The sequence below is a fragment of the Giraffa tippelskirchi genome, chromosome 13 (assembly GCF_054371585.1).
Source record: "Giraffa tippelskirchi isolate mGirTip1 chromosome 13, T2T-mGirTip1v1.2.pri, whole genome shotgun sequence".
In the NCBI taxonomy this organism is placed as follows: Eukaryota; Metazoa; Chordata; class Mammalia; order Artiodactyla; family Giraffidae; genus Giraffa; species Giraffa tippelskirchi.
This window is the reverse complement of record NC_137287.1, coordinates 100050397-100066865: the sequence shown is the minus strand read 5'-3', so window position 1 is coordinate 100066865 and position 16469 is coordinate 100050397. Positions and strand designations below refer to the sequence as shown.

The following is a 16469-nucleotide window of genomic DNA, read 5'->3' as shown; positions in this document are numbered from 1 at the left end:
TGACAAATGTGTAATAACACTTATCTACCATTGTAGTATCATACAGAATAGTTTCACTGCCCTGACAACCCTCTGTACTCAGTCTGTTTATCCCTCCATTCCTTCATAAGCCCTGGAAACCGCGATCTCCATAGTTTTGCCTTTTCCAGAATGTTATATAATTGAAATTATGTAGGGTATAGTCTTTTCAGATTGGCTTCTTTAACTGAGTAATGTGCATTTAAGACTCATCTGCATCTGAATTTTCGTGGTGTGATAGCTCATCTTAGTGTGAAATGGTACCCCATGATCTGTATGTCCCACAGCTTATTTACCTACTAAAGGACATCTTGGTGCTCTCAGGTTTTGGCAGTATAAATAAAGTTGCTGTCAACATCTGTGTGCATGTTTTTGTGTGCATGTGGGTTTTCAACTCCCATGGGTGAATACCAAGGAGTGTGATTGCTGGATTGTGTAGTAAGAGAGTATATTGAGTTTGTGTGTGTGTGTGTGTGTGTGTTTCAAATACAGTCAGACTGTCTTCCAGAGGTTTGAATTTGCAGCAGTGAGGAATGAGAACTGTTGCTCTACATCCTTGCCAGCCTTTGATGCTGTCAGTGTTTTAAATTTTGGCCACTAATAAGTATGTATTGGTATCTCATTTATTGTTTTAATTGGCAATTTCCTAATGACATATGTTGAGCATCTGTTCATTTGGATATTTTTTCCATCTGTAGATCTTATTTTCCTTCTGTATATCTTCTTTGCTGAGGTGTCTAGATCTTTTGCCCATTTTTTTGAAAGTTCGGTTGTTCATTTTCTTATTGTTGAATTTTAAGAATTCTTTATATATTTTGGGTGACAATTCTTTATTAAATATGTCTTTTGCAGATATTTTCTCCTAGTATTTGGCTGTTTGTCTTCTTATTCTCCTTAACAGTATCCATTGCAGAGCAAATCTTTTTAATTTTAATGAGGTCCAGCTTGTTAATTATTTCTTTCATGAATTGTGCCTTCCATGCTGTATCTTTTGAAAAGTCATGTCAAACCCAAGGTATTGAGATTTTCTTATGTTATCTTCTAGGGGTTTTATAGTTGTGTGTGTATCTTTATTTTCTAGTTGAATTGCTAAGTAAAAGTAATACCCCTTAAATTCTGTCCTGGGCTTTACATGTGGGGTGATATGATCTGCTTAAAGTTACAAAGATAAGTAAAGGTCAAGATTGAGTTTTGAGTTCACTTGGCGTTTCCTCTGTTACTTTTTAAAAAGTCATTGGGACCTGAATGCTTTGGTCATTCTCTTATGAAAATGGTTGTTTCCTCTTTGTGAAAGGAAGAGTTTTGTTATAGTCTTTTCTTCCGTGGATCTTGGAGTGAATAGTCACAGAAAGGAAGTGCTTAAACCATGCATATATTGATAAAATCTTTCAAGATTTAATGGAATACTTTTTTCACAAAATACTCTTGTGTTTCTTGATTGATAAGTTTATCCAGCCATTTTTGATGAAATTGCCACTACCTGAAATCTGATGTCATGCTGTTGAGAAGTTTGCTGGCTTGTGACTTTGTTTCCTTGATCTTTAAAACCAGAGCTTTATAATTATGAGACTCCATTTCTGTAAGTAAGACTGAAAGATTCACTGTTTCTGCTTTTACTTTTAATGCTATGCATATTTCTGCTGACATTCTATTATTTACTTTCTAAGACAGGACAATTCTAGATCTTCTTTGCATCTTAAAATACACACTTTCAAATGACAGTAAGATGAACCTGAGTGAGGAAATGGTTTATACTGTGCTTAGTTTTATCTTAATACATTTTAAAGCATGTTACGGAATTCGAATTCAAGTTAGTTAATGCTATTCATGAGCATCTATCAAACTCACTAGCATTTTCACAGATGAATATGCATAATATAGGGCATAAAGAACATTATTCAAATGACTGAAAAGAAAAAAAATTAGGACTTTAAGGAGCATTCTTAATTTCTCTCAAACTCATGTTGTTTCATTTGGGGGGACCTCCTATTTCACATTTTAGATGTTCTTAAAATATCTGCATAACTGTCTGGAAGATTAGAAAGAAAAATGATTAAATGAATGCGCTGCAGTTCTAGAGATACAAAATCATTTTTTCATCTCTTAAAAGAAGAAAGTCTGGTTTTTGAATATTTCATTTGTAAAATTGACTCTACTATGTAAACAGTGTTTAAGCTCATTGGAGATAAACACCCATGTTGGTATAGTAAAATCCCATTTTAACATAATGCTTTAATGGAAATGGCAGTTTTATGAAAGGAAAGTGACTAGTAAAAATCTGAATGATGCTCACAAGCTCTTACATCATTTTTATTGAGATTTTTGTGTATTCTAATTCATTAATACAGGAGAAAAGGAGAACACTAACATAGTTTGTTTCCTGTAATTACTCGAATCAAATAGAATTTGTTTTCAATAAAATTCTTGCGTTGTCTGGAGTGTGGATTGAAGGGTTGCCCTGTTTTTACAGAATGTCTTGATTTTTTCACATTAATCTTTGCTGTTTTATCAGTGACGTTGTTCACTTGCATATATTTTTAGTATTGTTTCCTCTAGATTAAAAAAAAAAATAAAGGCCTACATAAGCCCAAGAAGTCTATAATACTTAAAGGTTTAGGACTGAGTGTTGAGGGAGAAATCTGGGATATTTATTTATTCTGCTTATTTATTACAAATAACGTTTGTTTTTTAATAGTTTAGACTACCTTTTAAGTGAATCATATAGGTTAAAATATTATTTAGATTGCTGTGTAGTAGGTTAACCAGTGGAGTTTCCAGAAGCATGTTAGTGTCTGCAGTTAAATTTGCTTTATTTTTGTGGACTACGTAGAAGGAAAGGTTATTGCAGAGGAAAAATGCACTTAAACTTATCTCTGACTCCGATTTATGAGGCAGCAGGAGGAGGAAGGGACAGGAGAAACTGAGTTGGATACGAGTATTCTTAATTTCATCACAGTGAAATCTTGCCAAATCCCTGTTTTCTGGTTAGTATACTTCAAAACACCTTAGAAAATGCTGTTTTTTGGCGGGCTGGGGTGGTGGATGTGGATTTGTGGGCTCTTATGAATTCTTGGCATTCTGATCTGAAGATGCTTCCGTGTTCTTGAGGCAGAATTTTGTTGAACAGATTTCAGCTTGTATCTAGAAAGCTTTAAGGCCTGGTGGTTTATGAATCACATTCAGATTGTCAGTGAGAGTACTGTTCCCCCGTAGGCTTTGTATTTGAAAGCTCACCTTTTTCAGATGTCTACATTTTTTTTATCTGTTTTCTTCTCCTTTCCCCCCAGCAGTGTGGGGCCGTTAGAGCTGGAGCTATGCTGATGTGGAGTTCTTGCAGTGGGCCCTTTTTATGTGAGGGCCAAAGAATGTATGTACGTGGTGACTGTGCCCGTGTCAGTATGAGCTGTGTTTGTGTGCTTGTTTAATTGCTTTCTTTGACTGCAGAAAACCAGAGTTGTGGGGGGGTTTTTTGCTGTTGTTTTTTACCATTGCTGAAGTGATACCATTTCAAGCAAAGAGACTTACTGGGAGAAAACTTCCTCCATCTTCATTCCGAGCCAGACTGAGTGTGTTGGGGAGTAGGAAAGGGTGGAGCCCTGGATAACCCCACATAAAGGTGCTGCCTTCAGCACCAAGTGTCCTGTTTCTCCCTGGAGGCCAACAACCTGATACAAGGATGAATCGTGGTCAGCACTGGGCTTTCCCTCACTGTAGCTGCAAATCCCCTGGAGCCATGGGGTGCCCACCCTCAGTAAGGGGGTGACGTAGCTTGTAGGCAGAGGCTTTGTGTGGTGGAGTCAGTAAGGGAGACAGAACACCCCACGTCTGGCCACAGCTGGACCTGGAGAATGCCCCCCTCTCGTGGCTTCCAGTTTGGCTGCCAGAGGGTCAAAGGCGGGGGTTATGGGAAAGGTAGGCAAATGGAGAAATTGGTTTTAGGCATTTCACTTCTTTTTTTGGACTCACCACGTGGCTTGTAGGGTCTTAGTTCCCCAACCAGGGATTGAACTCTCACCCTCGGCAGTGAAAGTCTAGAGTCTTACCCACTGAACCACTGGGAAATTCCCTAGCCATTTCATTCTTGAAGGTGTCATTGCTCAAAGAATGGAAGTAGCTTTTAGTATAAGTAACTACAAAACTATAGATAATCCAGTAGTACGGTAGTTCCTGCTATAATATGATACATGCATTCCTAAAAATCACCATCCTATACAAAATAGCACGAGAGACCGTAAGACTTATGAGGAAGGAACAAGGTTAGATGCGTAACACTCAAAAGCTTTGTTGGTCACAGACACACATAAAGATGGGAACCTGATATAAGCAGAAGCACAGTTTAGCACACATTAGATGGCTCAGAAATAGATAAATACTGCAATAAATATGATACTTTACCACGAGAAGCTGACGTTTGCCTGTGGAAATGGTCGTTGGAAGAGTTACAGTTTGTGAGGGCCGCATTGTGAGCCCATGTAGCTGGTGGTGATGGAGATGTGTGTAGCTGTGTGTTTTCTGTGTCTCTGTGCCACTCAGTTCAGCTGGATGTTGTTTTCTGTGATCACTTAGCGTTTCTTGCAGACAAAATCACACATAAGCAAATGTGAAATTCATTTTATGCTCAGATTGTCCCCCTAATATGCACATCAATCACATTGAAACAGATTCACATTTTCAAAATAAGCTTTCTAGCAGAACTGGCTGTAGTTTATTTTATTTTAGAATTGAGTCTCTTTTCCTTTCTTTCTTTTCACCGTTATTGATTTCTTAATTTATATTTGTTAAGCCCATATCAGATTGATTTTTCATACCCAGAGTACCTCCAGAGGCGAGAAAGCAGCCTGAGATTTTAATTTTGCTGGTAGTAATCCACGAGGTAGTTTCCTCCTTGGTGAAGGACTTTCAGTCAATCAATCTCAATCTCTCAACCCCTGCCCCCATCCCTTTACTAGATGCCAGGCACTGTGTCGGAGATGTGAAAACTGGTAAGGTATCATTCTTGTCCTCAGAAGCTCAGAATCTCATTGAAAAATGTTCGAGGCACAGATGTGAATGTCTTTGTTGTGGATCTTCTCATGGAGCAGATGAACCAACTGTATGTATTTCTTAGTTTGTGAGCACAGGAGCACATAGACCTCCCCACCTCATCTCTGAATTCCCTGTGAACGTAAAGATAGGAGTAAAGAGCTTGCCTGGAAGAAGCACAAAGATACCATTGCTGTACACAGTGAAAAGATGTAAATTTGAAAAGGGGTTGAAAAGGACCTAAGAGACATTATAGTTAAACCCTCCCACCTGACTCCTTCATAAACCTTACGGGTCAGGTTTCAGAGAAGTTTTAGAGTAATGTGAGTAGTATGATCCCATTTTTGTTACCCCACCCACACACACTCATGTATATATGTACAGTTTGTGTAAGCATAGATGATGTGGATGGATCTCCCACAATGTTAATATTGGTTATCTCAGGGGACAGGGGAAAGCTTATTAACTTCCTCTTTATACATCTTTTATTGTTTGACTTGTTTTAAGAAGCATGTTTTACTTTTTTAATTAAAAAATCTAATAAAGTAGAAAATGAATAAATAATAATAAAAAAATACCCTTAAGGCACTGAGCTTTGTTTCAATCTTCCAGTACCCTAGGTAGTTAAGTGTGGGCTAACTACACACTGTTTTGGGTGTGGGCTGCTCCGAAGGACTCTGACCTTGCTGTAGCATCACTGTATTGTGTGTGTGTGGGGGGGTTATGTTTACAGACCACTAACACCTCGAAGTCTCTTGCATCTGCTGCCTTTGGCACTCTGCCTTTGATCATCATTTTGGACCCAAGTCTAGTCCTTTACCTTCTCTCTGTTAGATTTCATCTGGTTACTGTGGAAATCAGTGTTCAGCATAGGTTAAGAGCTGGCCTTGGACTCAGGCTGCCTGGTTGCAGACCCTCACTACCACTAACTACCATGAAAATTTTAGACAAGTGGTACGTTCTCCCAAGCCTCAGTGTTCTTGTCTGGCAGTAAAGTTGTGAGGTATCAGGGAGACCCTGTCTGCTGGAACGCTCACTAGGCCAGGTGCCTGGTGGTGTGACGAGACCGTGGTGGATTTTAGCTGTCACTGTTAGTGCGTCAGCCTCAGCCCATCTCTCCTGTGTGTCATGATGAAGTGATCGTGGGTCAACCACGTTCCACATCCGTCCTGACTCCGGACCATAAATCAGTCTTTCCTCCACATGGTCCTCATGGGATTCCCAACCAGTCCCTGTCTCATTCTGCAGGTCCCTTCACCGATGTTGTCACCACCAACCTGAAGCTTGGCAACCCGACAGATCGAAATGTGTGTTTTAAAGTGAAGACCACGGCACCGCGTAGGTACTGCGTGAGGCCCAACAGTGGGATCATTGATGCAGGGGCCTCGATTAACGTATCTGGTAAGTTCTGAGAATGAAGGCCTGAAGGGTGGGCTAAAAAGGCTCCCTAGAGGCAGTGGGATCTCTTCAAGCTTGTGTTTGCAGTGCATAGCAAAGGAAGATGGTAGCCGTCTCCCCCCAGCTCCCTACCCTCTGATTAAATAGCTCGGTGGGTCCCACTCACCTATTGTTTTTCCATAATTAATGCCTCTTTAGTTTAATGCTTTACAGCCTTTGTGCCTCAATAGTTAGAGCAAAATTAGAGTGGTAACATCAGACTTTACTTGAGAATGAGTTGGGTTTTCACTCCCTTGAAATTAAATCTGCCCTTTGGCAATAAATAAAAAAGGGCTAAACAAACTTAATTTTACTTTGTGGGAGAAAGCTAAATGGAGTTATTTTCTTATTTAAGCTAAATGATTTCTGACATTAAGCTCATGTCATTTCCAATGATTGGTAACTGCACTTTACTGATTGTGAAAAGCTAAGGGAGATGAAGGCTGAGGAAATTGAAATGTATTCAAGGGTGCAAGTTTTGTGCATGTCTGATGGGTTTTTTCCCCCTTCTGTCTGAGAGTGCATTTATTTTCCAGAGTCCAACTTTTGAAAAGATGCTGGTAGAGTGCCCAAACTGAGAATTGGATTTCAGAATTAAGGAAATGTAAGCGATGGGTTTGAGTTTAAATGTATTTTAGAAATGGAATAAACTTTGAGCTCATTAGGACTTCTGGATCCAACAGTGCCTTTTGTATTTGTGGAGGAGCTCTGGGGGAGTGTGGGTCAATCCTTTAAGTATCAGGAGACTGTCACCAAGGGCTCTGAGGCATCATTAGAAGCTACTCCTCATTTGAAATGGGTATCTGGCTGACTTTTTTCCTGACAGATTTTGATTGTGATACATTTGGCTATTCATTTGACACCTGAAAGAAAATGACTCACCTCTTTGGAAAGATATAAGGTGTTTCATTATCTCATGATTTCTGCAGACTCGTGTTCCCCGCATCCTCTGGGTTCTCTCATTAGGGTGCGCCCACACCGGCTGTCTCCCTGTGTGTTTCTCTCTGAGGCTGCAAGACCTGATTCGGAGTCTCGAATCAGGTTATTATCCAGGAGGAATCGAGAGGGTGGGAGCCAACATTTGTTGAGGATCTACTCTGTGCTGGGTCTGCACACGTATTATCCCATGTAATTTCTGTTATCTTCCCAGCATGGAATGCATTGTTACCCCGTTGTACCAGAATGACTTCGGTGGCCACAGGCTCACGAAGCTGGCCGGTGACAAAACCAAAACATAGATCCTGCTTGTCTGGCTCTGGTCCCCAAACCTTCTGCACTGCAGCACACTGGTCAGGGAGGGGGACCCAGGATGTTGGCATTTTAGCATTCCTTGGATTCATGTGGTTTGAGTTTTTCTGTTGAAATCAAGGGCAATTGATGTTTTTTACTCCCTTTTTAAAGTTGACTTCTTTTTTACCTCTTGATTTCCTTGCCCATGTCATATTTGAGCATGGTCGTTAGTATATTTGAGCATGGTTGTCAGTAGATGAGACTTACCCAGTTTTTACAGTAAATTTGGGGCAGCACCATCGTTTTTTGAATAAAATAGTCTCAACAGGCAGATGTACAGTGTAGGTGTGCCTTCTGATATTAAATATGAATGGGTGAACATAAGTGTATCTCTTTCAGAAAGATTCACTCCTCCCCCATCAGAGGAGTGGTTTTTAAAGTAATAACTAACCCTGGGCATTTGTTCTGATTTATGATTGTCTGCTAAGGAAGACCAAGATTTTGTGGTTGTGGCCTTCCTTTTGCAGATAAGAAGGAAAGGTTTGCGGGGTGGGGTTGTGGGGTAATCATCCAGAGGCACGTGGTGATGATGTCAGAGCTGGTAGTGGAAGCCAGGTTGTCTGTCCTGATCCAGTGGCTCTTTGGTGACACTAACTGCCTCAGCAAGGAGGTCAAACGAGTCAATCTTAAAGGAAATCAACCCTGAATATTCACTGAAAGGACTGATGCGGAAGCTCCAATGCTTTGGCCACCTGATGTGAAGAGCTGACTCATTGGAAAAGACCCTGATGCTGGGAAAGATTGAGGGCAGGAGGAGAAGGGGATGACAGAGGACGAGATGGTTGGATGGTATCAGTGGACATGAGTTTGAGCAAATTCTGGGAGATGGTGAAGGACAGGGAAGCCTGGCGTGCTACAGTTCATGGGGTTGCAGAGTTGGGCACGACTTAGTGACAGAACAACAACAACTGCCTCAGCAGTGTCGGGATGGCCCCACTTACAAATAAATATAAAACAAAATACCTTGGCTTTCAGAGTGTCATGTACTTGGGGAAAAAAGCAGTTGAATAACAAAATGTCTGTGTGTTTGCAGGCCTTCCTTCCAATGAGACAAGATTATGCTTACACATGAGAAAGGGCTCCTTTGTTTTTATTTGGTGTGCTTTGGCCTCGGTGCTTGAGGTGCACCTGGGTGAAGCCTGATTGCATTGCCTTTCGGGGACAGCTTCACCTGTCAGCAAAGGAGGCCAGCCTCCGCTTGCTGGGGTTTTCTGTGCTGAAGTGCCACTGTATTGTTGATTAGACAGTTGGGTCTTGGGGCAGAAAGCATTTTACTTTTTCAAGGGTCCCCTTAAAATACAGCCATGTGATGGCATCTAGGTGAGAACATGGAGTTGCGGGTTCCTTCAGCTGAGAGCCTCTCTTCAGGAGAAGGAGGAGGACGCCAGCAGAAGGCAGTGCAGAGGGTTCGAGGCTAGCTGCCCTTTGGGGCGCGCATGGCTAGCTGGATTGCATCCAGTCTACTCAGAGATGAGTAGACCTGGGTGCAGAAACCTGAGAGGAAACCCAAGCCCTGCTGTTGAGCCTGTTGGCCAGTCTTTGGCCAAAACTCTAACCTCTGAAGGTTCTAGTTTTCTCATTTGTAAGATGGAAGGAATGATATTCACGTCACGGAGTGTTTTACCAGTGCTGAAGAATTTTAACTGGAAGTGTGGTACAAGAGTGGGGTTGCATTTTCTTCCACTAACTTTGACAAAGACTGGCTGGTTTCTGTTGAAGGTGGGTTGTACAAATCTGAATTGCATTTTTAGAAATAAATCAGTTTGATGCTTTTTACTAATTTATGGAATTTTTCTAATTCTAATTTAAGAAATTTTTGTTTTTCTTCTTTACGTAATATGCATTTGTTTATAGCGAAAAGTCAGTAATAGATTTTCAAATATGAAAAGGAGATCATCAGATCAACTGAAAATAACTAGCAGTGTTGCCCTGTCTACACAGAATGTCGCAACATACCGTACAGGGAAGTTGTTTTTTCCCTATTTCTGAAAACCCTAATAGCTATTAGGAAAGGTTATAAATCATTCTTAGAGAAGGGGACCAAGCAGAGAGAGAAAGAGGAGGAAGAGGATGGTATCTGGAGTTGGTTAGAGAGACTGCGGTTTTGAAGGCTTGCAGGTCAGGGTTTTTATGGGGGCCTGAGACATTCTAGCTGTCTGATGTCTTTCAAGACATACCCTGTGAACCTCTTCTCTGCCGTCAGCTTAATCTGATACTTGGGACCTCACATTCTGCGTCAAAAGCCTCGGCTCTGACCTGTTTTATTTTCTTCAGAAAATGGCACATCACGTACTGGGGTCCTTAAACAGAACAAATCCCCGTGTTATAAACTCGGGTGGTGAAGTTACAGTTGGAAACTGGTATGAACTGAGCTTTAAGTGCCATAGCTGGAAACTTATGGACTTCCCCAGAGGGCTGTTGTGGGGTCTAGTCACCCGAGTCTCTGAGTGAGTCCTTCTGTTTGTCCTTTAGATGAGGGTAGGTCCTCCTTTCATCTCTTTCTGATCGCCCCATTAGGGTCTTGTCTGCTGGATGAGGGAGTACAGTGGGTGGGAGGGTGCTGGGTGCTTTGTGTTTGTATTAATTGGCCCAGAATGCCATGGTTTTGGCCCCTTGCTCCTTGATACACACCATCTGCTAGAGATGGTTTTGAATTATTCAAATCTGGACCTCAGCAAAATAGGCACACTTAAATGGAGATTGGAGAAGAGGAGATTGGATTTTTTCCCCCAGAGATTTTAAATGCAAGGAAAATAGAACTTTTTGAATTAATGAATTGTTTGAAGCAGTGGGGGGTCTCTCCATTTGTTCTAGCTTTACAAAATTAAATCTGTTTTCTGAACTGTCTGGTGGGGAAATATTTTTAAGGTAGATAATTTCTGAAAATGTCTTTGTGGTAAGCTGTTAGTGGTTGTAGGTTTTTTTTTTAATACTGCAGTTTAATAATGAGGGAGTTTTCCATTAATATTCCAAACCATGTTTGCCAGCAGATACAGCAGGTGAAGTGGTAAAATTATGGGCCCATCAAAAATACTTACGCTTCCTGTAATATGATATTAAGTTTAATATTTTTATAACCTTCACTGAATTCTAATTTCACTAAAGTAGCAAGCGCGCTTCCATTTGCAGTTCAATTATGCACATTGGTTGCCTATGTACCAAGCAAATTAGAAATGCAAAATATCTGTTTGAGGGGGTGGGCCTTGGAAACAGTCGTTAAAGATACCAGTATTTAGGTACAGATACTTTACTAAGTGTACCCTGAGAATCGAAAGTGGATTAAAGACAAACAGACACAAATCTTCTGGTGTCTGAATATGTATTTTAAATTCAAAGAGTTCAGGAACAATGTTCATTCCTGACATATAGCCCTTTTCAGCACTTACTTCAATCACATTTAAAGCACAGAGTTCTTCCAGGAAAATCCTGAGGACAGAGAATGAAAATCAGCAGCTCTTCTTGGATGGAATCACTGGTCAATTAATGTAATTGGGTAGGATCGCAATTGATAATTAATCCTTTTAAGATTTTGCTGACTCAGTTTAGTGGAGCGGCCCGCTTGCCCTGGACCAGCCAACCTTGGGCGGCAGCTTTTAGGTGATTAGCACCAGAGTCTAAGCCCACTGCCCTTAGAGAAGGAAGTCAGGCATCTTCCTTGACATCTGTCAAGTGCTGATAGCGGGAGCTGTATTTGGGGGGTTCGGACATCTTAACAGCATCATTCTTCGTGTGATCGTCTGCTTTGGAAGTCTCTGATAAGCGAAACCTTGTTATAGATGGTTTTCATGAATCAGGCTTATTACTCTTAGATAAGAACAACTCAAGAGTTGTACTTACAAGATGTCTTTAATCTTTTTCCCCAGTTGAGATTCTGTTTTATTTAAAAAGAGGGGGGTAGATTACCAACAAAATTTAGCTTAATTGTGCTTTTAATGGTTTCTTTAAAAGTTTACTGTGATTTTTAAGTTTCTTAAGAATCCCATGTTTCACTTTTTATGAGTTTAACACAGTTTCCTTATTCTTTCCATTTTAAAAGATTGTGGTCAAGAGGGTTTATCCAAGTACATTCAGTCCACCTCACTTAGATGACAGTAATTTCAGCTCTTATAGCGTGGCCAAGGAACAGAAACCAAGCACAACTTGGGAGCAGCCAAAAGTCATGTTCCTGTCACTGATGGCAGCTACCTGCACATTAATACACCTGGGCTTCTAGCCTTAACTCTCCTGTGTATACTCTTATTTCAGACTCTCTATTAACCTGTTCTGATGTCCAGCCCATCACAAGCCAGAATGAAAGGAAAGAGCTGTGAGAGGTGGCCACAGTGAAGGCCTGGACAGGAACACCCCAGAGGACAAGTATGGGAGAGGTAACAGGGGTCTGAAATTAGCCCCAGCCTCAGGACAGACCCTTCTGCCTGCACAGTGGCCCTAGCGTGTGGGTCAGATTAAGACAGATGTAATGTGAGTTGATAATCAGAACATAAGTGTACTCAGGAAAGACTATGTGGGATTCCATTATAAAGCATTAATGGAGATAGGAAAGTGTTTTGGAATTTTGAAAACAGATGTGCATTTTAAAAGATATTTATGAAAGAGAGTTCTTAGGCGTGTATTCATATACACACACCTCATTTCCAGCAGTATTGGGGTACATTTGTACTGTAAACACTGCACAAATAAGTTAATCAGACTCTGAGGAGTTTGTTATCTAAGATGAGGTATGCCGAACTAGAAGATCCTTTAGAGAGCGCAAAGACAATTCCACATCAACTAATTTATAAGTAGATAAGATTAATTACCCGCTAGACTCATAGTTCCATCCATGGGTCCCTGAATAGGCAGAAGTCCAGGAGATTAGTCTTGTTTTCAACATTTTGAGCATCCTGAAGGAAACGATAAATTTATTCCTGATAAGGGCACCTAGTCTAACTAAAATGTCTGATTCCTCTGCTTTAGGCTAGAATTCTGTCACCTCATTGTGGTAACACTGGTTATTGGAAGCTGTTGGCAGAGTTCTAGTTTGTCTCTGATCAGTTTCAAAAAAAGTGGAGCAGTGACTTCACTATGATGTTGTAAATGCAGTTTGGTAGAGGACAGTTTGACAGAGGCATAAAAGCGAAGAGATAGTAAGAGGACAGTGGTGATAAGAAGTGTAGAAACCACTGTCTTAAACCAGGAGATGAAGAGTGATTGTGGGAAAGGTGAGCCTGTGGGAGAGCTCTCTATGGGTGGTGTCTGCTGACAGAGTAAATCCCCAGTAAGAACGAGAGGGTGAGACGGCCTTCAGGGAGTGCTTTGAGCCTGCCTTCTCCAGGCGTGGTTCCTGGACCAGCAGCAGCAGCAGCTGGGAACAGGTCAGAAATACGTGTTCTCAACCCCTCCTCAGACCTGTGCAATCAGAAACTGGAGGTGGGACCCTGCCACCTGTGTTTTAACACTCACTCCAGGCGGGTCTGCTGTAAGCTGAAGTTGGAGACCCCCTCGTTACAGAGTCAGACTAGTAAAAGGTTCAGAGTCAGGGGAAGCCTGGGAAGGTGTGACATAGTGAGATGTGAGTAGGGCAGGTGGACCAAGAGGGATGTGCCAGCCACCTAAGGCCAACATGGTAAGAGGAGATTTGGGGAACACCTGGGGATGTGGGTGTGGCCGGGACCCTGTGCACACCTGTTGGACCAGCAGCATGACCAACTGTTGGATCATATCAGGAAACTGAGAGAAGGAGACTGTGGACGTGAATTGATCATCTTTTACTTGGGAAATAGGTTTTTTTGGTTTGAGGAATATTGAGCTGGTGAACTGGGGCACCGGTTCAAGGGGCTCTGCAGAGAACTTGTCTGAGAGAAACTGGGAGGAGGTGGGAGATCTGGTCCGAGAAACTTGGATGTTGGAGGAGGCCTGCACTGAGATGGTGGTCCTGTGAACAAGGAGAGGGGAATGTTAAAGATAAAATTCTGAGATTAAAAAATAATAATAAAGCAGGTGCCAAGGTGCCTGTTAAGCTTTTGTTCATTTGCTCTGTTGCCATTAAGATACAGATGAAAGTGATCTGTGACTTGCCCGGGTTCTCATAAGCTTTTATGCAGCATTTAATCAAGTCATTTCTCCGAGGTGTGTGCACTTGTATGTGTTAAGTAGTGTATATTCTGCATGTCTTCTGAAGAAAGTCCGATCTTATTGATCCAGTGTTTTATGACTGTGAAGGCCCTTTCCTAACAGGTTCCCACTTTTGCAACCTGCATTCAGCTGACATTGTATCACAAAGCATTAATACTGGTGAGTGGTGACCTGGTCTCCAGGCTGTCTCATGGTAACGGGCTTCTTTTTAATGTAGTATCAGCGATACATTTTAAAAGTAGGATAGATGGTTCATTTAAGAGGGTTTTATCATCAGTGTCTCTGGAATTCAAGTGAAATAAATTAAGTTAATGGGAAGCTCTTTTATAGCCTGTCATGGAAAAAAGTACATAATTTCTGTCACAATTTGCATGTATGGAGCTGAGAGAACAAACGATTAACAACATTTATTCTGTCATGTTCTCGTAAAGTTCCAGCTAATAGGGTATGGCAAATTGAACTTGACATGAGATGATAGTGGCTGAGAAATACAGACTTCTGGGCATGAGTTGGGGGCAGCACAATGCAGATGCTGAGGCCCAGAGAGCCTTCATGAAGTTGCAGGAAGTCTGGGTGCCACCTGACCTCCTCACTCTTGCTAGCTGACCAGGGAGCCCACAGGAAAGGAGAGCTGGTAGGTGGCAAACACCTTGTTTTCCACCTGCTGCTCTGGGTGGAGGGAGAGTCCCTCTAGGCAGAGGGAGAGGCCAAGCACCTGACTCACACCCTGCACTTCCTGAAGGTCACCAGTGGCCACCGTTCTCACTCACAGTTGAAAGTTTTCTCCTCACCAGCCTTAAAGGTGCACTGGGCATCTGTGCTTCTATGTTATGAGTTCCTGCCTTTTACAGAGGGTATTTAACCACCCCCTCTTGCTGTCTCCAGTGCTCCTGTAAGGTGGGTTAGTTGCCACCAGTACCCACTTCTTTGTGTGCTTGCGTTCTTGTGAGCTCGGAGGTCTCCGTGTAAGTTGTGTCTTGAGGTCCTTCTAACTCTGCACATGGCGACTTGGCAAGCAGTGCGCTCTAGGCCTGGAGTTGGGGTGATGACATCTGTGAGTTCTGAGGGTGGCAGGGGTATCAGACGGTGACACCTGCAGAGGGAAGCACGCTGAAGCAAGGTGGTTTCGTTAGCTGAGCACGGGGTGCCCCACTATCCTCCTCTCAGGGACAGGTGTGCGTGCAGGTGCGCACGCGGGTCTCGGAACTTGGTTTGTATGAACTGCTTTCTCTTTTTAAATGGCACATTCTCCCAAGAGGGGACTGTAGGAAGCCACCAGTGCCTTCACTTGAATTAGCAACCAGATAATTTTCCTCCTGGTGGGGCCTGCGAGGCACCCTGATGTAGGATAACGGTACTTAGACCTTTTGGTCTCAGGGCCCCTTTTGTATATGCTTAGAAATTAAAGACCAAAAAGGTTTTTTTTTGGTTTGTGGGTTGTATCAATATTTGTCGTATTGCAAATTAAACTGAGAAAATTAAAAAATACTAATTCTTTCGTAACAACTTTAATAAATACAGTTCACACATTTTTAGTGAAAGATAACTTTTCAAAAAATTATGGCATTATTTGATACGTTTTGCAAATTTCCGCAGTTTCTGACTTGATAGAAGACAGGCTGGATTCTCTCAGTTGCTTTTGCATTTCGGTCTGTTACAGTGTGTTGTTTCGGTGAATGTATATGAAGTAAAACCACCTTTACCACTGATATGTATTGTAATTGTAGGTATTCTTCTTTGATACTATGCCAGAACTTGCCGAGCAACACTTTTCTTCAACTTCATCAGTACAGTGTAGACTCTGACACCATGCCAGTAAACCATTTGAACTTTGTTTCACCAAGATGCATTGGTTTCACTCGCATGGCTTTGGTAGTCTTATGCCAGCTGAGTTACACAGATCTTCCAGCTGTCGACAGATTTCATTATCCAGTATCAAAAACGTACATTTGTTACTCTCCTTACTGATCTCATTGGGGAAACTGTAAAGCTCTTGGTGGCAGAGAGAGGTTTCCCAAGATGCTAAGTTTTTTTGAAAGCCTGGATTTTATCACCGACAACAGCTACAAGTTGTTTTCCTTACAGTGACTGGTTCACTTCATTCATTTTTAGGAAAATAGCTGCCATATACCCAGGTGTGAATGACCATAGTTTTTCTGTCAGTGGTTCCATGAGAAAGTGCCCAGTTTAGCTCATAACCTGGAATGGTTACACAAGTGCTTTTCCCAGGGCAGCAGAGATGCTTGATGTGTGGTTTCATAGAGCAGAGTGCCAAGATTCGCTGTCCAAGGTTGGGATTTAGTGAAGTGAGTGATGTTCATTGCTTCATCGAGGATATTCTTAAGTGAGATGGCCTTTTAAACACACTGCACGTGAGTGGCAGTGGCTGCCGTCCGGTGTCCACACTTGGGCACCAGCTGGTTCACCCACTGTTGCTTTTGTGCCTACCGTTACTGGGGGTGGCAGTGCAGTGGAAAAGACATGTAATGTCTTGGTATTATCAGGACCAGCTTTGACTTTATGGACCACCTGACGTGGGGGTGGGGGTGTCTCGGGGTCTGCGAGTAATGCTTTGAGAACCTGTGCCG

General features: G+C 42.0%; 1 protein-coding gene across 5 annotated transcripts in view; it reads left to right on the top strand.

The window, feature by feature from the left end:
• The window catches only part of VAPB (VAMP associated protein B and C), a 47001-nt gene that overhangs the window by 18302 nt on the left and 12230 nt on the right, over positions 1 to 16469 (top strand). For all 5 annotated transcript variants that reach the window (XM_081560338.1, XM_081560334.1, XM_081560335.1 and 2 more), the window contains one exon: positions 6289 to 6441. In XM_081560338.1, the coding sequence (XP_081416464.1) occupies positions 6289 to 6441 (153 nt within the window). The remainder of the gene's footprint in view (positions 1 to 6288; positions 6442 to 16469) is intronic.